We start from the raw sequence: 20526 nt of genomic DNA, 5'->3' as shown, positions 1-20526 counted from the left end.
TAAAGATTATTTTTGATACTTTTCAAAAACAAACTGTTACAGACCGGTACAGAAATTCAATAAAATATCTTTTTTCTAAATCTTAAGCCCCATTCAAAATCATTTTAGTAAAAGTTTCTGTTAAATTTGTCAAATCGAATCATCTTATTTTATCTTCTCCAATGAAGAGTAAATTTGCCAAATGGAATTAACTATTTTTACCTTCTCCGGTAAAGAGTTAAGTTGTATATCTTTGTTGATATTCTATAGGTATGTCAATCAACTAGACAAGATTATAACAGTGTCACTCAAAAATGATATTATCATAATCAAAATATGTTCTAAACTCATCTTATTCAATTTTTTTTCTTTACAATGTTTAAACATGCCTTGATATCCTTATTTTATTTTGTACACACAACATATTGTTTATTTGTGAAGTTCTGACACATTTTAGCTTCTGCAGATTCTATATCTATGTCACATACATTGTAACTATTCCTGGCAGCAAGTACAGGACACCTACCGGTATACTGGATCATACTTGATTTTATTTTATTTTTTTTATTTTCACTCATACATTATCATGGTGACTGCTCAAAATTGGCAGCATATTCTTCAGGAGTTTATTAATCTACAGCTATTTTGGGAAAAGGCCCCTAGCATAAATTGTTTAACAAAAATATTCGACCTTTTGAGAAATCTAAGATTTTGGGAATAGGGCCTTATTTCCACCCTGATGATATGGTGAAAATGCCCTGTAAAGCTGGGTCTTTGATAACCCATGTCATTCAATGTTTCACAGGACAATTGAAAAACTATAAGAGTTTGTATATGTCCCAAAAGTCACGAAGACTTGGTGTTTTTTTTGCTTACATGTATAGAATATATCATTGATAAAGAATGAAAATAACCTTAAAGCAGGGATGTGTATATTTTTCCTAAAAAGTATAATTTAACTCATATGAGACACAATATTTTTCTCAACAACACACGACAACCTTATTTTCTACTTCTTTCTGACCTTTTTCCTATACTATCATGATACTATAGGAGAGATTTACCAGGTAGTCAATATGCTAAAAATAGATTTACTGATAAGCACTGACCATAGCAACTGTTGCAGGTCGTACAAACTGTGTTTGTACTACCCACTGATACACTATAGATTTGTACATGCTTGAGTATGGATTTACCTAGTACATCTTCAAAAATAAGCTCTGGTACAACAAAACATTGTTGTTATGGTGTATGTAATAGTGACTCAAGGTACAATGACAGAGAACATATGCAAGATGTTTTTTTCATACCATTTCCAAAACCAAAATCAAACGAATTAAAGTGTAATAAGTGGATAAATGCATGTGGTCGAAAAGACTTTACTGTTAACCACATTAAAAAGTGGACTTACATATGCAGCAAACATTTTGTTGGAGGTAAAGGACCTACAGAAAATCATCCAGATCCTGTTCCCTGCCACATATACACCACTTCAGGTATGAACATTATGATAATAATTATTTGTTGTATATAAAATTGGGAACTGACCATATAAATTATAAATAAATGCTCATGTTGTAGTAAATATTTTTATTGTGATAAGAAATTGTTCTAAATAAATCTGTCTTTTACAATTTTATTCTGTGTTTTTATATGAACTTTTAAAACCACACATTTATTACAGGTAGAAAAGTATTCACGTAAAAGAAAGGCACCAACTCCAAGGGCAGCACCTGTATCTAAAAAAACTTTGTTTGAGGTTTCAGAGGCTCTACTTCAGTTAAAGGATACAAAATACAACTCAGTGCAGAATGCAAACTCTGATGAGGAAAACCAAAGAGATCAAAATAAACAGGTAAATGCCTTAATTGTTAAATACATTTCAAAATATTTGTTCGCATTTATTGTATTAATTTTATTCTTTGATAAATTTGATATTGGGTCAATAGGGGGGTTGTATCTAATTTGTTGTTGCAGATAAAAATCTCATTTAAATGCCTCCATAATATCACACGTTATATAATTTCAGCCAGATGTGCTCGAGGACCAAGACATATACTTTGCCACAAAGATTAGATCTACAGATGATAAGGAAACCCAAACTCAATTCACATGCAGTGACCAGCTTTTTAATAAAATAGAAAGGCGCATTAAGAGCAATAAATCATCAATAGCTTTGAGTAAAAAACAGAAAAAGCATTCTGATAAACCAACAAAACTGGAATCTAAAATCACCTGCTATCAGCTTCAGACTGATGCAAAGTTATTTAAATTCTACACGGGTGTTACCCCTCAACAATTCAATCATTTATACAAGTCTCTTGGTGAATCTGTGCATAAATTAAAATTTTGGGGTGGATTAAAAAGAAAAGGAAAAACAATAAAAAAAATTACCCCTGACAATCAATTTCTACTTACTTTGATGAAATTACGACACACATTTCCTAACAAAGATTTGGCCTACAGGTTTGGGATAAGTGCAAGTATGGTTTCCAGAATTTTTATCACATGGATTCAGTTTTTGTACAAGACTATAGAACCATTATGGAAAAGGATGTTCCCATCAAAAAGCCTGATACGTGAACATTTACCTGCCACATTTAGGTCATTTAAAAATGTGCGGGTAATTATCGATTGTTTTGAGATATTTGTGCAATCTTCAAGTGACTTCGCAGAACAAGGAAATATGTATTCATCATATAAAAACCATACAACTTTAAAATGTTTGGTTGGCATTGCCCCCACTGGTGCAATTACCTTTTTATCGGATGTATACGAAGGGAGCAAAAGTGACAGGGATATTGTAATCTCCTCAAAGTTTGCTGAAATTCTGGAACCAGGGGATTTAGTAATAGCTGACAGGGGATTCCTTATTAAAGACATTTTGCAGAAAAACAAAGTCGAATTAAACATCCCTCCATTTTTAGGTGGTAGAGATAGATTAACTCCACAAGAAGAAATACTGACAAAAAGAATTGCACGTGTGAGAATACACGTGGAACGTGCGATTGAACGCATGAAAAAATTTAAGATAATTGGCACAACTTTGCCATTATGCTTCAAACCAATGGCTACACAGATTGTAAAAATAATAGGCTTTCTTGTTAACTATCAGGAACCATTAGTGAAGTAAAATAAAGGGAAAAACAAAGTGTTTCTGGAACATGTACATATTTATTAATCATAAATAGAATATTTTCAATATAAAATGAAAAAGTATTAATTAAAATTACAAATAGTGTATGTATAATTCATTTAAACCTTGAATATTATATAATACAAATTTTTATACTACTTGATCAAGTTACTTTTGTATATATGTTTATGTATATATTGTGTACATCTTACAAAAAGTGAATGCTATATACTAAATAAAACATTGTAAACCTATTTACACAATGTCTGTTCTCAGTTTTTACACTAAAGCTAGTTCACATGGCATAAGACGACGGGGTACCCTCATTTCCAAATATTCTGGTAAAAGGATGTTGTTATGGAAAGCAATCATTTTAGGAAGTATTTTTTCCCAAAATTCAACATCTCGTTTGATTGTTTCAACAATTATGCCTTTCGGTGACCAGACGATAAAATCACATGTATCAGTCTCACAAATTGCCATTTGCATTTGTGCCTGATAAAAATAAGCATGAGTCTTCTTGACACTCATTTTCCCATCTGTAACAGTATAGCAGAGAGCATATCTCTGTTTTGGTTGCAATTCATCTATATCATATGGGTGGATGTTTTCAAGTACCAGAGGACATTTTATTTCAACAACACTGGTAAGCTTTCCATCAGTTGTGACAATGCCATCAGGGCTACATCCAAGCTCTGGATATTTCGGGTTAATCCAGAGTCCTGTAGCTGCCACAGTTTTATTCTTATCTAGACTTGCCCTGTACTGATGCAACGCTTTTGGCTCATTTGATCTTCCATATTTCAATGCTTTCAGGTCCGGAAGAGTATTACCCCAGAGTAATCGCCTTAATAAGTGATACTTTCCACGGTCAGTTTTTACGTGTACTACCTCCTTTGCTGTTGATGCTGTGATGCGTAACAGTCTACTTCGGTGCCATTCCTCTGACTCAGATTGAGTTTGTGTGTTACATATTTGGTAGGGTTCACTGCCATTTATTGTTGATTTAAATAATTTCAATGCAGATTCAGATCTTAATGTTAACTGACTTTTATCCACCTCATAGTCTTCATAATTTATTTCAAGAATTTGTTGAAACATAGTTGATGAATGACAGGAAGGTAGTGTTGTAATAAAATTATTGATAAAGGAATTGTCATCCTGCTGTTCAGGTCTTGGGTCAAAGTGGATAATTCTGTCTGGTTTCATTTTTTTGCTATATGTGGCTGTGTGGCAAGGCTGAGGATCACGCTTGTTCTTCCTCCCCTTGTTCCAACTACACAGTTTAGATGTTGAAGCTATGTGATGACCATATTCCAAAATGTAGTCATCAACGGCAAATAATAAAGCTGCAATATGATTACATCTACTCATAGCAGAAGCCTTACAGTCACATGAGGCATCAAGCACTTTCCCGGAATTTCCATGTAGGGTGATGGACACATTGTAGTGTTGTTTAACAGAATATGAAGCTTGCACTATGCATTTAATGAATTGAATGCCATCTTTTGATATGTGTTTTATATCTTTAACATGTCCACTACGAAAGTATTGTCTTCCTTTCATTAATGGTTTTGATGTGTTAAAATCTGTTAAATCTTCACTCTCATTTTTGCCGTAGTCAACCTTAGCTGTTGTAATGACATGATAATATATAGTGCCATAGCAATATCCTTCTGGAAGACTTGCAGAAGGGAAGTCTTTCCAGCCAGTCACTGGCAGAACAGGAACTGTTGATGTGTCTGTGCTTTGGACATTGGCTAATACTTCTTGGACTTTTTTTTGAAACCATTTGCCCTCATCAATTGAAACCACAATGTCATTCTTGCCCCCAGCTTCAAGACAGGCTTTGCATCTGAAAAAAATTAAGTAAATGACCCATTAACATTGTTATACTGGCAAATAAGAAACAAAAATAATCAATATCCCTCTCACCAGAGGTAAAATGTGCATAAGATCTATAAAGATGAGATAAAATCTATGACCTGCACCTGTGTCTGATTATTTATGGTTTATCCCTCTAACTTATAGGAGTCAAACTATTACACTTAGGAGAGTTGTTTAATAACACTAAATGAATTTGGATAAACCTATTTCAGAACAAATTTTATTATCTATATATAAATAAAAATATCATACAGTATTTATTTTTAACATACCCTTTATGTTTATTAATTAAGAAAGTATTATATACAGAGTACATGACTTTTATATACTCTAGTGTAGATCTATATCTTACCTGTCAATTAGTTCTGGTTTATTTCCGGACAATTTTAATCCTCGACATTGTAACCATCTCTGTAATTCAACAACTGAATGCTCAGATATATCACATGAGCGAAATTTAGCTCCAGGTACATCATTTTCTGTCAATTTTACCGCATACATCTTATCAGAAGCTGCCATTGTTTACAACTGTTTGTACGACCTTCTGGGAAAATGTGTATCACGTGGTACACATAGCAGATAACAGTGACGTACCTGTAAATCTCACCTATAATGCTAACCTTAAGCTCAGTTATAAATCTCTCTAAATCCTTTTTAAACTAAAACAAAAATTTTGACCTCTGATTTAGAAGACAAAATGACATAAACAAAGCTTTATCATCCATCGCCTTACTGCAAAAATGTGATAAAGTGTCCTATAGTTTTACTGTTGATGAGTTTTAACCACGATGACTTTGTACAGGTAGAAATATTCCTGTCATTTTGAACTACATGTATTTATATTTAATAGCCTATACAAATTTATTTCATCTTGAAAAAAGGGTAGTGCATAATCTGCACCTATGTATTCCTCTCATTTTATTTTCTGTAGATTTTTTTCCCACTTTGTTTGTGTAGGAAGCTTATAATAGCTTATAATAAGTGCATAGACACACTCAACTCCGTTCCTGGGACAAACCAGTACTAAGCAATGAGTGTTAAGTTTCTTGCTAAAGAAAACAACAGTTTGCTTTGATTGGGCTTGAACTTACGCAGTCAGCAATCTTTAGATTACAAGTCTGAAGCATTAACCACTTGGCCATGCTGCCAATCAAGCTAGTTCTATTTTACTCATGCACTCAATTACTGTAAACCCTCTACAAAAATATTACTCAAGGATAATTTATGGAAAGTCATGCTAATAATTCACAAATTTACAAAAAAAACTTTGCACTTATGTCAACACTTTCTTGGTCTACAAAAGGACAAAGAAACAAAGGTGTTATTCAATATTTTATTACACATAAACAGATTGCATTCTATTAAAATGCATTAAAGTAGCTAAAATTGGTTATGATTTAACTACCCGCATACCTTGGCTATCGTTCTGAAGCGTTTTAAATTTCACGTAAAATTGGAAGACTTTTTGATCGTGGGATTATGGGCCAATTGATATCAATTACGCTGTCACCAAATACTGACACTCTTACAAAATAGATAACTTTCTGTCACTATATATATATCATAGATGATTATAGATAATAACAGAAGGTAAATAAGAAAGGAAAAAAAATGTTTTCCTCCATTAAGTTGTGGTGTTTTATTTTTAAGGTACAAGTAATCAACGGAGTAGAATCAACAAACTTCTTTAAATCTTGTTCCTGGTTACATTGTGTAATGTTATTTTTTACCCAGATGAAATTGTGTCAAAAACTTTGTTTATTCCAAAGTTAACACAGTCTAATAGTAGTCTGTAGTGTTCATGTTTTATCAAAATCTTAAGATTGAGCTTTTTAACACAACATGATCAGCTGGCTGGCAAGGTTCATACAGTGTATAGTGAACATGTTGATCTTTAACATTATTAAAAATAATTATGGGTTTTTATTGTGTAATGTGTACCAATATTGTTTTTTATGCCATTTTTTTACTTTCGGACTTTAAGACCCAAATATGCACTTCCATGCATAAGTTCAGTCATCTAAGGTATCCATGTAGAACCATCAACACCCTTAAACACAATCATGTAGTAATAAGATCCAACCTTCTATATAAATCTCACAAGAATCTTACCTTCTCAGCAATAGAATTATGACCAATTTTCAGGAGTAAGACTGACCCTTGTACAACAATACGACTGGCCTCTAGCTGCATAAAATCTACATTTCTACCATAGCCTCCATACATCAGAGGTCCCTACAATTGATACAACAAGAGCGATCAGTGATCACATGTGTCGCCTCATGATGGGCAATTTCATGTTGGGACAAGTTTTGTGACAGACGGACAGACAGTGCACAACTAGGCTTGGTACTGATCATTCCTGTAAAGTTTGGATGAAATTGCACCAGTAGTTTATGAGGTGTAGTCCGGACAAGTTTTGTGACGGACGGTAAGACAGACAGACGACGGAGAAGTGATCCCTATATGTCACCACTACTCCGTAGAGGCGACACAAAAAGAGAAATGAAATCATTTTATAATTAAATCATCATCATCACAAATCTGCACCACCTTGTAAGCAAATCACAAACTAATTATCAAACCTCTATCCCCATCATGTGAAATATCCATCAAAGGTTCATATTTGTAACAGTTGTTTATCTTGTTACTACATCTTTATTCTATGTTTGACAAGCTGGACATCATCTAAATAATTTCACTTTTTCCTGTTAATTATAATTATGATGGGACTGTAAAAAACCACATTAAAAATATGATTAATGATGCTGCAGATAGGGTGAAGATACATTGTTTGTGCCAGGTCAGAAGTGTACAGGCTATCCAAATGATTAAATACATGTATGGCATACAAATTTACAAATATGATTAATATTCCCATCTTCTAAAACTGATTCTCAAAAGATATCAAGATATAGTGACCAGTGTTCATCTACATTTTGATAAAACTCAAATTTGCTAACATTTTTCATGAAATTTAGAAATATAGATACAATCAAAAGAGAGGATCTTAATATATGATCTTGACAAGACACAATTTCTAAATTGCATATATTTTCATAAACCAGAGCAAGGATTTGAACCATAGGTTCATATATATGTTTTATTGTTAATATATTTCACCGTTACATTTTCTGTCAATTGTTTTATCAAGACAACTAACGTTCATTTCCATTACCTTTGCAGTGCCTGGTGGTAAAAAGTCCAGTTCAATTTCTTGAGGTTCAGATTTACCAGAGTTACTTCCCTTTGTTTCAAAACTGCCATGAAATGTGTAGTTGTTTTTACTGCTGCCGTCTGCGGACATAATTTCTAGTCTATTTGGATGTAGGGGATCAGGGGAGGTTACTACTATCTCATGATCTTCAGTTTCAACCGTGTCAAATCCAAACTGTCGGAACTTTTTCGCCACATATTCTGCTGACTTCTTGTCATTTGTGTCTCTGTCAGAACTAGCTGATAAGCCATCAGATGAAAGAGCAGATAACTCCCTGAAAAATTAAAAAAGCTCTCCAGTCTAGGAGCAATCTTACTGAGAATTGCGTCATATGTCAAGTTTTTCTGCCTTCTGTAACATAGAACAAAGTTGGAAGTGACAAAATAAATAAGTCCTTAAATTATTAAGTTAAAAGTATTTTTAACGATTTCAAGGCAGGTAGCAAAAATAAGGAAGACAAGCATGTACAAAATATGAATGCACTGTTTAAGTCAACACATCTGTCATCATTGTACACACTACCTTTAAAAGGCATGCCTTCAAATTCAAACGAATTTTATGAAAATTTTTAAAATGTATTTAAAAGTAAAAACTATGTGGTACCTTTTTACTAACATTAATGTCAAGTGAACAAAGAAATTAACACATTGCAGACGGCACTTAAAATCTATGAAAATTACAAAAAATATGCCAGAACATGCAAAAAAGCCGTTACTGTGTTAGTCATGCAGTAGGAATATGGTAATAAATACTAAAAATCACCTTTAATTGCATCTAACAAGTCATATAAATTTATTCTTGAATTATGAATATTTTTGGTTTTTTTGTTTCAATCTTAGCACATTTTTCTCAAGTTTGATTCTCTTGAAAAAGATAGGCTCATCTGGAGGCATGCAGCTTTAATTAAGTCTATAGGCCAACATATCATTATGGAACATCTATCATTGTTCAAGTCCCTTTAATGATTTATTGTGTGTGCTTTAAATTAAAATTTTAATGTGATATATGCACGATTTATGAGAATGACAAGCAAATTTTCTTACATGAACAAATCTATTAAATCTTTTTACATTTTATATTTGCGATATAGTGAAGGTATTTCATGGTGATGAAAAAAAATCTCTTAATTATTGAAATATGACACACGAGGCTTTCTTCCATGTTGTAATAAAGTCAAAATGTTAATCAGATTTTTCACAGATAATTATAGGGTAAAACTTTCTACTGGTAATAGAGCTATCATCAATGCATGGTGACAGCAGCGGAAAGAAGTGCATTGTGGGGTAGCCAATACAATAATGTTCTCTATTTAACTTGTAAATGTGAAAATAATTGGTGTGAACTTACACATAATTATCACTTTGTTGTGTGGTTTTTCAGCTATTATTCGGGCCATTATTTGGCTGTAAACAAACTATATAAAGAATTAATTACAGGCTCTAGAAGCTATTGAATACATAATGGGTTTATTTGTCCCTCCCTTGTATATAGATAGAGTATTAGATAAAAAAATATGCTGTAATAAAAACCCCTCGTAACTACAGATTTATTATAATGACACAAAACAATTTTCTGTACATATTTTTGTACATTGAGAATGAGCCTAAATTCTATTGCTATGCCTTTCTTTTTTAAGAGTATTAAAGTATGTATTTAGAATAACTTATCTTATTTTGATGCCAAATTATTAAAATGTTCATTGAAGTTATTGATCAGAGTTAATTATGGACTTATTTTACAAATATTCAGTGAGCGTTAAGAGCCTAAATTTCTTCATATAAATAAAGAAATACAATGATAATACATCTGGTTAAATTCTTCCAGTCAAGCTAGAGCATTTAGTTTAATGTCCATCCACATTAATGGTTTCATAAATAAGTAATTGCACAGATTCAGGCTGTAATGAATCACTTGTTTCATCAGATATAACATACAATGGTACATGTATGCTGCGGCATTATTAATTTGCATAAAACTGTACAAAATGCTAACACATGCAAGTCTCAAATTACTGTATTTTAACACCAATAACCCTTAACCTGTCAAGCATACTCTTAACCTGACTGGTCTGCTCAATTCTTGTATTTACTTTCATGTTCATATTGAAATCCCTTGAACTTTAGATGTCAAAATCATGCATCATAAGACTAATGACCATTGTACCCCCAAAAACGAAGTTTAGGGGGTATATAGGAGTCAGCTTGTCGACCGATCGGTCTACATCACCGTTTCCAGATGATAACTAGAGTTTTGAATGAGGTACTGTAATCAAACTTGGTATATAGCAACCTTATATTGAAACTCCACTTGAAATTGCATTTGGACCCCATGGGGTCAAGGTCACCATTGCTTAAAATAGAACAATGGTTTCCGGACAATAACTAGAGTGTAATCAAACTTGGTGTATAGCAAGCTTATATATGAACCCCAGCTGGTATTGCATTTGGACCCCCTGGGGTCAAGGTCACTGTAACTAAAAATAGAAAAAAATTTCCGAGGAATTACTAGAGTTAGGAATGAGATGTTGTAATCAAATTTGGTGTATAGCAAGCTTATATGAAGATTCTCAGGTTGGGATTGCAATTAATTGAAATAATTCTTTATACACAGTTTTACAGGTTATGTTGAAATTTCTTTAGACCACTTATTTTCAAAAAGTCAAAGTTGCTGGTGGGGGTATTAATCACCTTCAGTGATAGCTCTAGTTTAAAATTTACTTTGATCATGTACAAGACAGCTTCTAGGTTGTACATAATTGATAAATTTACTTTGTTCTCATGAACACCTATAATGACACTTAGCTATTGGAAAAAGAAACATTCAAAAGAAAACAGAAGCCCTGATGGATGTTTCACTGTAAGGCCGTAAGTGGTTAATTATTTATTTCAGACTTTATCTATAATTATTTTATACATCTTCACACATACTGGACAGCAAGGCAATTATCCTATTGAAGGTACCCTGTCAAGCTTAAACACTTGAATTTCAAATGACCAAAAATTATATATCTTATTTCAAAGGGCAGTAAGATTAAAAAGATGATGCTTGATTTGTCTGAACAAACAAACTACTGTAACTTTAACAAAACAGTGTTATACAGCATGAAAAGAGGTAGCACAATAAATTAGATTTTATCAACAAAAAATAGACAGTACTTGGTAAAAATTGCCATAGAGAAAGAATGATGGGTCTTTACAATTCACTTGTGTGATAAAATGATACATTTTGTTAAGTTTTTGAAAACCAGACTTATTCATGATCTTGTAATTCTTGTTTATAGAAATGTGTCATACATCTGTAGCTTTAAGTCCTATACACACTGTTTATCCCTGTATTAGATAACTTTAATGCCTTAGTCAATCTATAGATACTGTTTTCAAAATTTTTAATGTTACAAATTTATATATTGAACACATTTTAGAACAGTACTACCAATCTTGTTTTCAACATTCTGCCACTTAAATTAAACCTTTTAAAAATTAACTACTTGAATTTAATTTATAATGATTTCAACTAATACCAAAAACCACAATTTGCTGAAGGACATGAAAAGTGACATTTTAAGTTCTGAGGTGTTTTAAATGAGATGTGGTAACAGTTTAAGTGACTAGAGGTTTTAAAGCAATTGAGATAAAATACCACAAAAACTGTGAAAATAGTTAAGAAACCCATTTTAGATAATACTCAAAGCAATTATGAAAAAGACACAAGTTCCTGTTTATTTTATTTTATCTTTTTTTCGATACCGAGTAACAATGACCAGTTATAACTGGTATAGTTGGGGTTACTCGACAATAGTTGTAATACAGGGGTGATGTGGCCGCAGTTACAAAGTTCTGACTGATGAATCCATTTAAAGCTCTGAGGGTCAGGACAAATATTTTTCTGTAAATTTTATGCAAAGTTTTTTCGAAACCATAGCAAAATGACATAAGATTTAAGTAATTTGTTTTGAAACCATAGCAAAATGACATAAGATTTAAGTAATTTGTAGAAATTTTTACTAAACATATACAGGAAATCGGAACAAAACGTCAAAAAGGAAATTTTAAAATGTCAAACTTTAAAGCACATTATTTTATTTTCTAATTTCGTCTTTGTTAATACAGCTATAACAGCATGATCCAACAAAAGGTCAAAGTTGATATTCAAATAACATGACAGCACAGCAGTTTCATAGAGAAGCCCCTATTTTCCCACCAAGTCCTGACCCCTATAAAAGTCAAACTGGTCTTTAAGGGATAAAGCCCATTAAAGTTATTTCTAAACCACAACAGGTGATGATAGGGGAGTACAAATCAGGTGGTCCCTTCTACTTGTAATGACATTCATTAAATTCTGAAATTACATTTTAAATTAAAATGCATGACTGACAAGAATAGAGGGCTATCAAATGAAACCATGTTGAATGGAATGAAGATGTTTTTTGTCAGAAGGAGAGGGAGACAATTATAGTGGTTAACAAAACAAAAAGTCCACCTGATCCAGGATTCTGCATATATTAAATACTATAGATGACCCATTACACAGATTCCTAACTGCTGATTTTTGTCTTCTTCTCTATTTCATTGCTACATGTAACTAATGCTCCGACAGACAGGGTATTTTAAACATTTTTAAAGTGAAGGGAACCAGGGAAGGGCCCATGATAATGTTGTTAGAACATTTGACCCTGGAACTCTTTTGTATGTACACTTGATGATTATGTGTGTAAAATTAAATTATAAATTTGTACAATAAAGTATTAATAAACTAAACACTTAAAAATACTGAACATTTTCTATGTAATTAAGAGACACTGTTCTTATACAAATAATTTAAAATTGAACTATCATAATAGAGAGTGTGAGTTGTACATTTGAAATCACTATGTACAGAGTCTACAATCTACAAAAGAAGGTAGACCGCGAAATGACTCTCACCCGGCGTTCCATAATTACAAAAAAGCCAAATGTAATTTCCGTCGAATTCATAGGAAAGTTGTTAAGCAATATCTCATGAAACAGAACGAGGAGTTAGATCGAACTGCAGAACTGGACTCAGACACTTTTTGGAAAAAAATCAAGGCCAGACGAAAAAACATTGAATCTTCTTCTTTATGTGCTGGGGTGTACAGTTAGAGATCGTAGTGAAATAACTCTAGGATGGGGAAATTATTTTAAATCATTGTATATGCCAACTTCGAATACGATGTTTGATGAAAATTGGAAAAATATGGTTGATCGGGAAATTCAGTCAACTGAAAATACCATCATTCCGGATCCGGATGTCGTCGTCTTGCCGGAATTAGTGAATGATGCCATAAGTTTATGCCCAAGAGGAAAAGCGGGTGGAGATGACAATCTACAATATGAACACCTAATTTTGGCAAAAGAATTTATATCGCCTATTTTTAGCTAACGTATACACATTTATGTTACGTCATGGATATGTACCCGATAACATGAAACGAGGTGTAATTGTCACACTTCATAAAGGGTCAAACAAAAGAAAAGACAACCCTGATAACTACCGTGCAATTACATTGACTTCTGTAATAATGAAAGTTTTTGAAATGGTACTTTTAAAAAGATGTCAAGATAATATTCTAGAAACTATCAATGTACAACAGGGCGGCTTTCAAGATGGTTTAGGATGTTTAATGATGTCATTCGTTCTACGGGAAAGCATTTTCTTTGCAAGAGAGTATGGCTCTAGAGTGTATGTTTGTTTTATGGACGGCCGCAAAGCTTTTGACACTGTTTGGCATTCGGGGTTGCTGTTTAAACTTTTAAATGAGATTCGAATTGACTCAACTTCGTTTAGAGCGATCAAATCTATGTACTCAAACATGCAAAGTTGTGTGAAATATCAAGGTCTACGTTCTAAGTGGTTCGATGTTCTACAAGGTACAAGGCAGGGAGGCAAATGTTCGCCAATTTTCTATCTTGCGTACATAAATGGACTTATCAACGAATTACAGGGTAGTGGTTTAGGTATTTGTATGTACGGACTGGACCTAGGAACACCCACAGTAGCAGACGACATGGTATTGATATCATTCTCTTCAAATGGTTTGCAGTCTATGTTGGATATTTGTTATTCATACGCAAGTCGTTGGAGATTCCAATACAATGCTAACAAGTGTTCGGTGATAGTATTCAATGAACGCCAACCTGACAGTAAAATACGACATTATATGCTCGGTGACAATTATGTTAATCAAGGAGATAGTTATGTACATCTCGGCATAAAATGTGACTCTTTTCTCTCTACGAAATCCTGTATTGCAGATGCATGTAATAAACTAAGGGGGACTTTTTTTGAATATATGTAATAGTGGAGTTCATCCAGATGGATTAAATCCGGTTTCTTCTAAGATATTGTATAATTCAATAGTCATTCCGAAGAGTTTATACGGATGTGAGCTTTGGAGTTGCATTTCAGACACTGACATGATAAAATTAGAAAGATCACACAGATTTTGTATAAAATACATGCAGTCCTTACATATAAGTATAAGTACAGACTTTGCTTTAAGTACTTTAAATCTAAGTGCTTTAGAAAAAATAATTGAATATAGGAAGTTACAGTTTCTTGGTCAGTTATGTCGGCTTTCTAACCGATATTTAGCAAAGAATGTGTTTAACAACAGACTTATTAGATTTATGAAGTTTGATGCTTGTTATCTGGGATTCATTCCTGATATATTCAGACTCTTGCAAAAGTATAATCTGTCTCATGTACTCCAGATCTATCTAAATGAAGGGACATTTCCTTCAAAATATGTGTGGAAGCGAACTTTGTTACAACATGTAATTAACCCTGATGTTCAAAACAGATATCTAAGACTTGTAGAACAGGATGAATTTGCGTTATTGTGCGAAATTTTGAAACCGAACAGTCACTGCTTATTATGGCAAACTGCTAGAGGAAATTCATATATGACAATACTCTGTAAAAAAATGATAGCTATCACTGGAAAAATATACTCTGCGAATTATTTACAGACGTGTTCTAAATGTTCATGTGTGTCAGATGATATTATTGTACATTTTATTATCTTCTGTAATGCAAATGAAAATTTACGGAGTGCCATGTTAAATCGTTTCATTACTGTGTTTGGGCTAGGTCTATTCTCAAATCTAAGGTCGCAGAGCCCTCGTGAACAATGTATTACTTTGCTCAGATCGGCAATAATGGTATGTAATAACGCTTTCTTGAATTGTTGGCTAGTGAGGTATATCAATGCCATGGTACCCCAAACATTAACTTAGGTTCTATAGTGAAACTATGTGACAACCTATAATATATTCTATTTTACATGTTTTAGGTATGCTGTAATTGTAAATTGTACTTTTAGCTTTGCCTCTGTTTGCCTTAAGTCTCAAACTTAGTTTGTAGTTACGCAATTTTTTTTCTTTTTATGTTAGAGTTTACAATGTGCTATGAGTGCACACATGTAGTCTGATTTATTTTTGCGTCTGTATTGTTATGCCTTAAAATTAACGATGTATGCTTATATAAACTTAAATGTCATTGTCACAAACAGATAAACGATCTTGCATTTATGATTTTGCTATATTAAGTTTCTTTTTCTGATATACATTATGTTTGTCGAAATTTTTTCATATAAAGAAACATCTCAGACATCCCATCCTTTTGCTGTCCAGCTTAATGTTTTCGTTTCGTACTTAAGCAGGCTGTTGTTAAAGGTATTACTATATTGACGCTATTTTTGTTTGTTTCAGTCTATTAAGTTTCGATCAATAATTTCGAAATAGACTGTTCTATCAAATAAAACTTTGCATTTACCACCAAAAAGTAGTGTCTCTTATGTTCTCACTTATCTTCAATATTTTGACTATTATTATTGAAGAGTTATATTAAATGTTACCCTGGTATAGGTAGCACAAATGTAACTAAATAAATATTCTACTAAGTAATGAAATCTTACTTCAGTCCGTAGTCTTTGGCCTCTTTACTGACACTAAATATTTGCATTTGTTAAATATGTGTACGTGTTATCAAAATACATTTGTGAACTCTCAAAAATTAGTACAATGTTATTGATATTTGATTAGTTTGTTGACATACTACTGTATTATGTTTGTTGAATTGTCATAATTTTGTATATATGTGTGATATTTATATGTATGCTTGTTCTGCTCTTCATTCAATGGAGGAATAAAAGATATATATATATCTGATCTCAGACAATTGATCAATATTTATAAATCAGTGTAATTGAGTTGATCTGGCATTTGGGGGAAAATTCGAGACTGCCTTACTTCAAGTTCAAATAAAATATTTGGTTAACTGATGAAAATGATTCTTGAAAGTTTTTTTGAACTCACCTTTTAGACTAAGAAATTTTAGCAGGTTCCTTTACCTGTCCCCATCTTAAGATCTTATTAGTTAAGAATAATTTAAATTGATAAATATTCAGTTCATGAATTAATTTAAAAGAATGCAAGCAGTCAAATGGTTTTTGTACAAGTTTCAGAAAAAAAGATTCCTTAAGAATATGGTTATAATAAAAAAAAATTGTACAATATAAATAAACATTTTGCCATAATATTTTTCCAGCGATGACAAATGGGTGGTCTGGACAAATCTCATACATAAAATGATAACCTAACACAGTCAAAAATCAATTTTAAATTCCGCCGACAAGTAAAATGTTAAATTAAATCCTTATTTTGTTTAAAGATTACTTTAAAAGATAAGATTTTAAGTGTAAAATAATCTTTTGAAACTGTCATTCATTTGCAAGTCAAATATTTAATGTATTGTTTATGACAGTTAATCAATACATGTGAACTTAACTTTGAAAACTACCTATTTTATGTTTTTATATTGCCTTAACTTATTTATAAGCTATTTTTTTGGTGGTACTGTAATTCAAATGCTTTGGATACATTGAACAAACTCAAGACTTAATATTACAGTTTACACATTTTTTTAGAAAGATTCAGGAAAATAAATCTTGCCAGTTGGCCTCAGAATTTGAATTAATTGCCTAGTTGTAAAATAACTTGAAAACTTAAGGTGACAACAGACACTTTCCGTGGTACTCACATAAATGTCATTTAAACCAACTTATTTTAGTAATAATTATTATTTATTTAATCTTTGTGCATTAAATGTCGTTGATCATCATAAAAAATAACATATTTGAAAAAAATGCCTTTGTAAATGATTGATTTTTAATAAAAATCCTAAAATTTTAAATCGTCATATCAAAGTCATTTTTTATTTTTTTTGTCATCAAACTTTTGGAAAATAAACATACTTATAATATCTAGGGAACCGTGTCTCAAATTTTTTCTATCTTTTCTCAAAAAAATATTACGTAACGTCAAACATTTTATACGACTTTTTTCACCATACATATTACGTAATTAAAGATAATTAAGTCGCTGATTGAGCAAACAAAAATCCCTGACACGGTTCCCTCCGTAAATAAATTCCCTTTCATGTGCTTTAAACCGCATGTTAATTGCTTGATTATTAAAAAAGTTATGCCGATTCAAAGTTAGTCCGACCCCCATCAAACGAAGAGTGACATAAATCGGCTGTTCTCTCTCGGACCCCTACGTTTCACGCTAAATAATTGCATAATACACAAATATCGCACCAGAGAGGGTCACAATTGTTGCGGTAACATACTCTAACAAACATTTTATGACCCAGTGTCATCTGACCAATCAAAAATTTGCTGATTAATATCAGGTTATAACAGAAATTTCTTCAAATCTTAACGTGATTTACTTTTCGTCTGTATCGGTCTCACATGTCACGTGACTTTCGGTAAAATTTGAGGCACTCGGTGGGGGAAAATGGAACGTATTTGCACACCGTTAGCGGGGTATTTAATTGTTTCACGTTTGAAGATTATTATTATTATCATCAGCATTATTATTATATTATATATACCAGTGTCACTCTGTCTGTGTATTCGTGTATGAATTTCCGTTAAAATATAAATTAAAATAACAAAAAACTTAGCTTCTGACGGTCTTTTAAAGTCCATGGTAGATGTACAAATTAGAACGGGATATTATATATTTTTTCCTCCAAATTGATATAAATGCTTGACATATTTTAATAGAAATAAAAGGTATCACTCGATAATTATGATCTGATCTTCTTTGACATCTATTATCATGAAAATCATTTACGCACGGCATAGAGATCCAGTTTCTACTGGGGTATACAATAATTCCATACTTTGTCCCAGGTTTATTAGTACTGTGTTCGATTTACTGGCGAACAATTTATTCAAAGCATACACTGATAATATATATCAATATTTTTTTTATTGATTCATAGAGAAATAATCATCCTTAAACAATCTAAAATGGTTTAGAAATTTGTCAGGGACACCGTTCCGCCAGTCATATATACGTTCACATAAAAAAGTTGTCTGTTGTTGTTGTTTTACTTGACATTGTTAGAAAACGAGGTTGAATGTAAAGCAAGCCATTGAATCCGTTCAAAAGTCCATAAACTCAATGTAATATCTATCAGATTAACGGGACAGACAAATTATTTCACACATTATGGATATTTCAGCAACCATATTTTTAAAACAACCCCGTGGTCGTGCGATTTGCCGCTATGCTTAATTGTTTATGTTTTATACATTATGTTACGTACATTGGCCGACAATTTCTTATTTTATAAAAATGCTCAATAAAAGGTAGACGATATTCATAAAAGATGTACGTATTTGTACAATACATGAATTACGAGTAGTATGGACCAGTATGGACCGGTAATTCACGGATATATGGAACTACCGATTTCCCTCATTGACGCCTCAACAGGGGCGGAGCGTTATCGATAATTGACAGGTTACGCGAATAGCAGATAAAAATGGTACAGGTACCGTTTAAAAACGTTTAAAAACACATTTTTGGACTAACTGCTTCCAAAATTAAATCACGAATGTGTTCAGAAATGGTTGATAAATCGACTAAGCAAAAAATCTCATTTTAGGTTTTTTCAGTGATAATTGACTCCGTTGTCACCTTAAGAGTGTAAAATATATCTTTAGAACTGATATGGTTAAGCAACTAAAAAAAATTCCACAGGGTCATTTACACAGATAATAACACAAAATTAACATTGTTGAAAAGTATGAGTGTAAGCAATAAAAAAAATTAGGATAAAATATCAAATGAACAAATCATTAATTATAATTTATTCTTGTAAGAATTTTAAGAGATGTAATGGGAATAAGGCCTACATGTAGTATGAATATTTGAAATTAATAAAATACAAAAAAATGTCATGAAAATATTATAACTTCTTAAAATTGACCATTCAGAATCAGATATGAATGAGAGAGTAACAGCTCATTTTAGGTTTATGAAAATAAAATATTTGATTTTTTTGAAAATGTTATGTTTTTCGTTTTTTAAAGATTGACAATAAAATTTTGTGTTACACTTGGCTACACTTATTAGTTATGGCACAGGTTTATATGATAATTCAGAGGTAATTTGAATAGATTTAGCAATTTTAGTTTTAGCAATTTTAGTGTTCAAGATATATCTAATCCAGGATATAGCCGTATAAACAGTGAATTAAATACCTACCGCGAATATTTTGCTATATTTTCTTCCGACATGTAAAATACAATGTTATTGTGAACAGCTTGCAGTTTATCTCTGTCGAATCCATCGGCTCTTTTCTCTTTATCCGAGCAACTGCTTACTTTTGAATCGACCCTCAATAAAAATCCAATCAAAATTCCGAGGAAAAATAGAGTAAAAAATCCAATAAGAGTACAATATATACTCCAGTACTTCCAACAATTTACAGATTTTGTTGTTTTCACTTTTTCTGCATCAAATAATCTTACAACATCACTCTGATCAAAAGAATCTTCATTTTTCCACGAGCGAAAATGTTTTGGTGTTTTCAAAGTAGCCGCCATGTTTCAAATGATAATAATAGAGAACGAAAGTAGGGAGCGTCTCAAAACAATTACGTTTTTTAAAGGTTTACACCCCGTTTGATTCATCTACCGAAAAAGAGTGACCATAACTTACAGTATCAATGAGTTTTTTCAAAATATATCAGGAAATAATTTTGTGATAAATATTTGACTTGGATAATAACTAGGGATTTGATCTCTACTAACCAGTACTTAGAAATAAAATGTGACTATAAACTGCCATATATTGTACAGCAGCTGTATTTAGTTATCTCCCCTGATTTCCAACCACTAACCATTATTCTTGTGAAAATGACATTTGCAAAAAATAAAATATAATGATCCATAGTGATGAAAAAAAGTTAACCTTTTGTAACATAG

The 20526-nt window shown here is 32.1% G+C and overlaps 3 protein-coding genes across 3 annotated transcripts in view; 1 reads left to right on the top strand and 2 right to left on the bottom strand.

Annotated features, from left to right (window-relative positions):
- Positions 1 to 20207, bottom strand: part of LOC132716157 (aminopeptidase NAALADL1-like) — a 42329-nt gene extending 22122 nt beyond the window's left edge. Inside the window, exons 1-3 of the mRNA XM_060699361.1 lie at positions 19805 to 20207; positions 8181 to 8493; positions 7115 to 7237 (exon numbers count right to left, since the gene is read on the bottom strand). Coding sequence (XP_060555344.1) covers positions 7115 to 7237; positions 8181 to 8493; positions 19805 to 20145 — 777 coding nt within the window. The 5' untranslated portion in view covers positions 20146 to 20207. The remainder of the gene's footprint in view (positions 1 to 7114; positions 7238 to 8180; positions 8494 to 19804) is intronic.
- Positions 1035 to 3369, top strand: LOC132716175 (uncharacterized). Its single transcript, XM_060699385.1, has 3 exons — positions 1035 to 1475; positions 1664 to 1834; positions 2009 to 3369. The coding sequence occupies exons 1-3, from the start codon at positions 1338 to 1340 to the stop codon at positions 3110 to 3112; spliced, it is 1413 nt and encodes a 470-aa protein (XP_060555368.1). The 5' UTR covers positions 1035 to 1337; the 3' UTR covers positions 3113 to 3369.
- On the bottom strand, positions 3289 to 5536 carry LOC132716166 (uncharacterized). The gene is made up of 2 exons (XM_060699375.1): positions 5355 to 5536; positions 3289 to 4970 (listed from the first exon to the last, which is right to left on the bottom strand). Exons 1-2 carry the CDS (start codon positions 5519 to 5521, stop codon positions 3395 to 3397), a joined length of 1743 nt encoding a protein of 580 aa, XP_060555358.1. The 5' UTR covers positions 5522 to 5536; the 3' UTR covers positions 3289 to 3394.
- Positions 20208 to 20526: the final 319 nt, after the last annotated feature.

This window comes from Ruditapes philippinarum, unplaced genomic scaffold, assembly GCF_026571515.1.
Source record: "Ruditapes philippinarum isolate M1 unplaced genomic scaffold, ASM2657151v2 ctg1714_1_1_1_1, whole genome shotgun sequence".
Lineage (NCBI taxonomy): Eukaryota > Metazoa > Mollusca > Bivalvia > Venerida > Veneridae > Ruditapes > Ruditapes philippinarum.
This window is presented reverse-complemented; position numbering and strand designations above follow the sequence as displayed.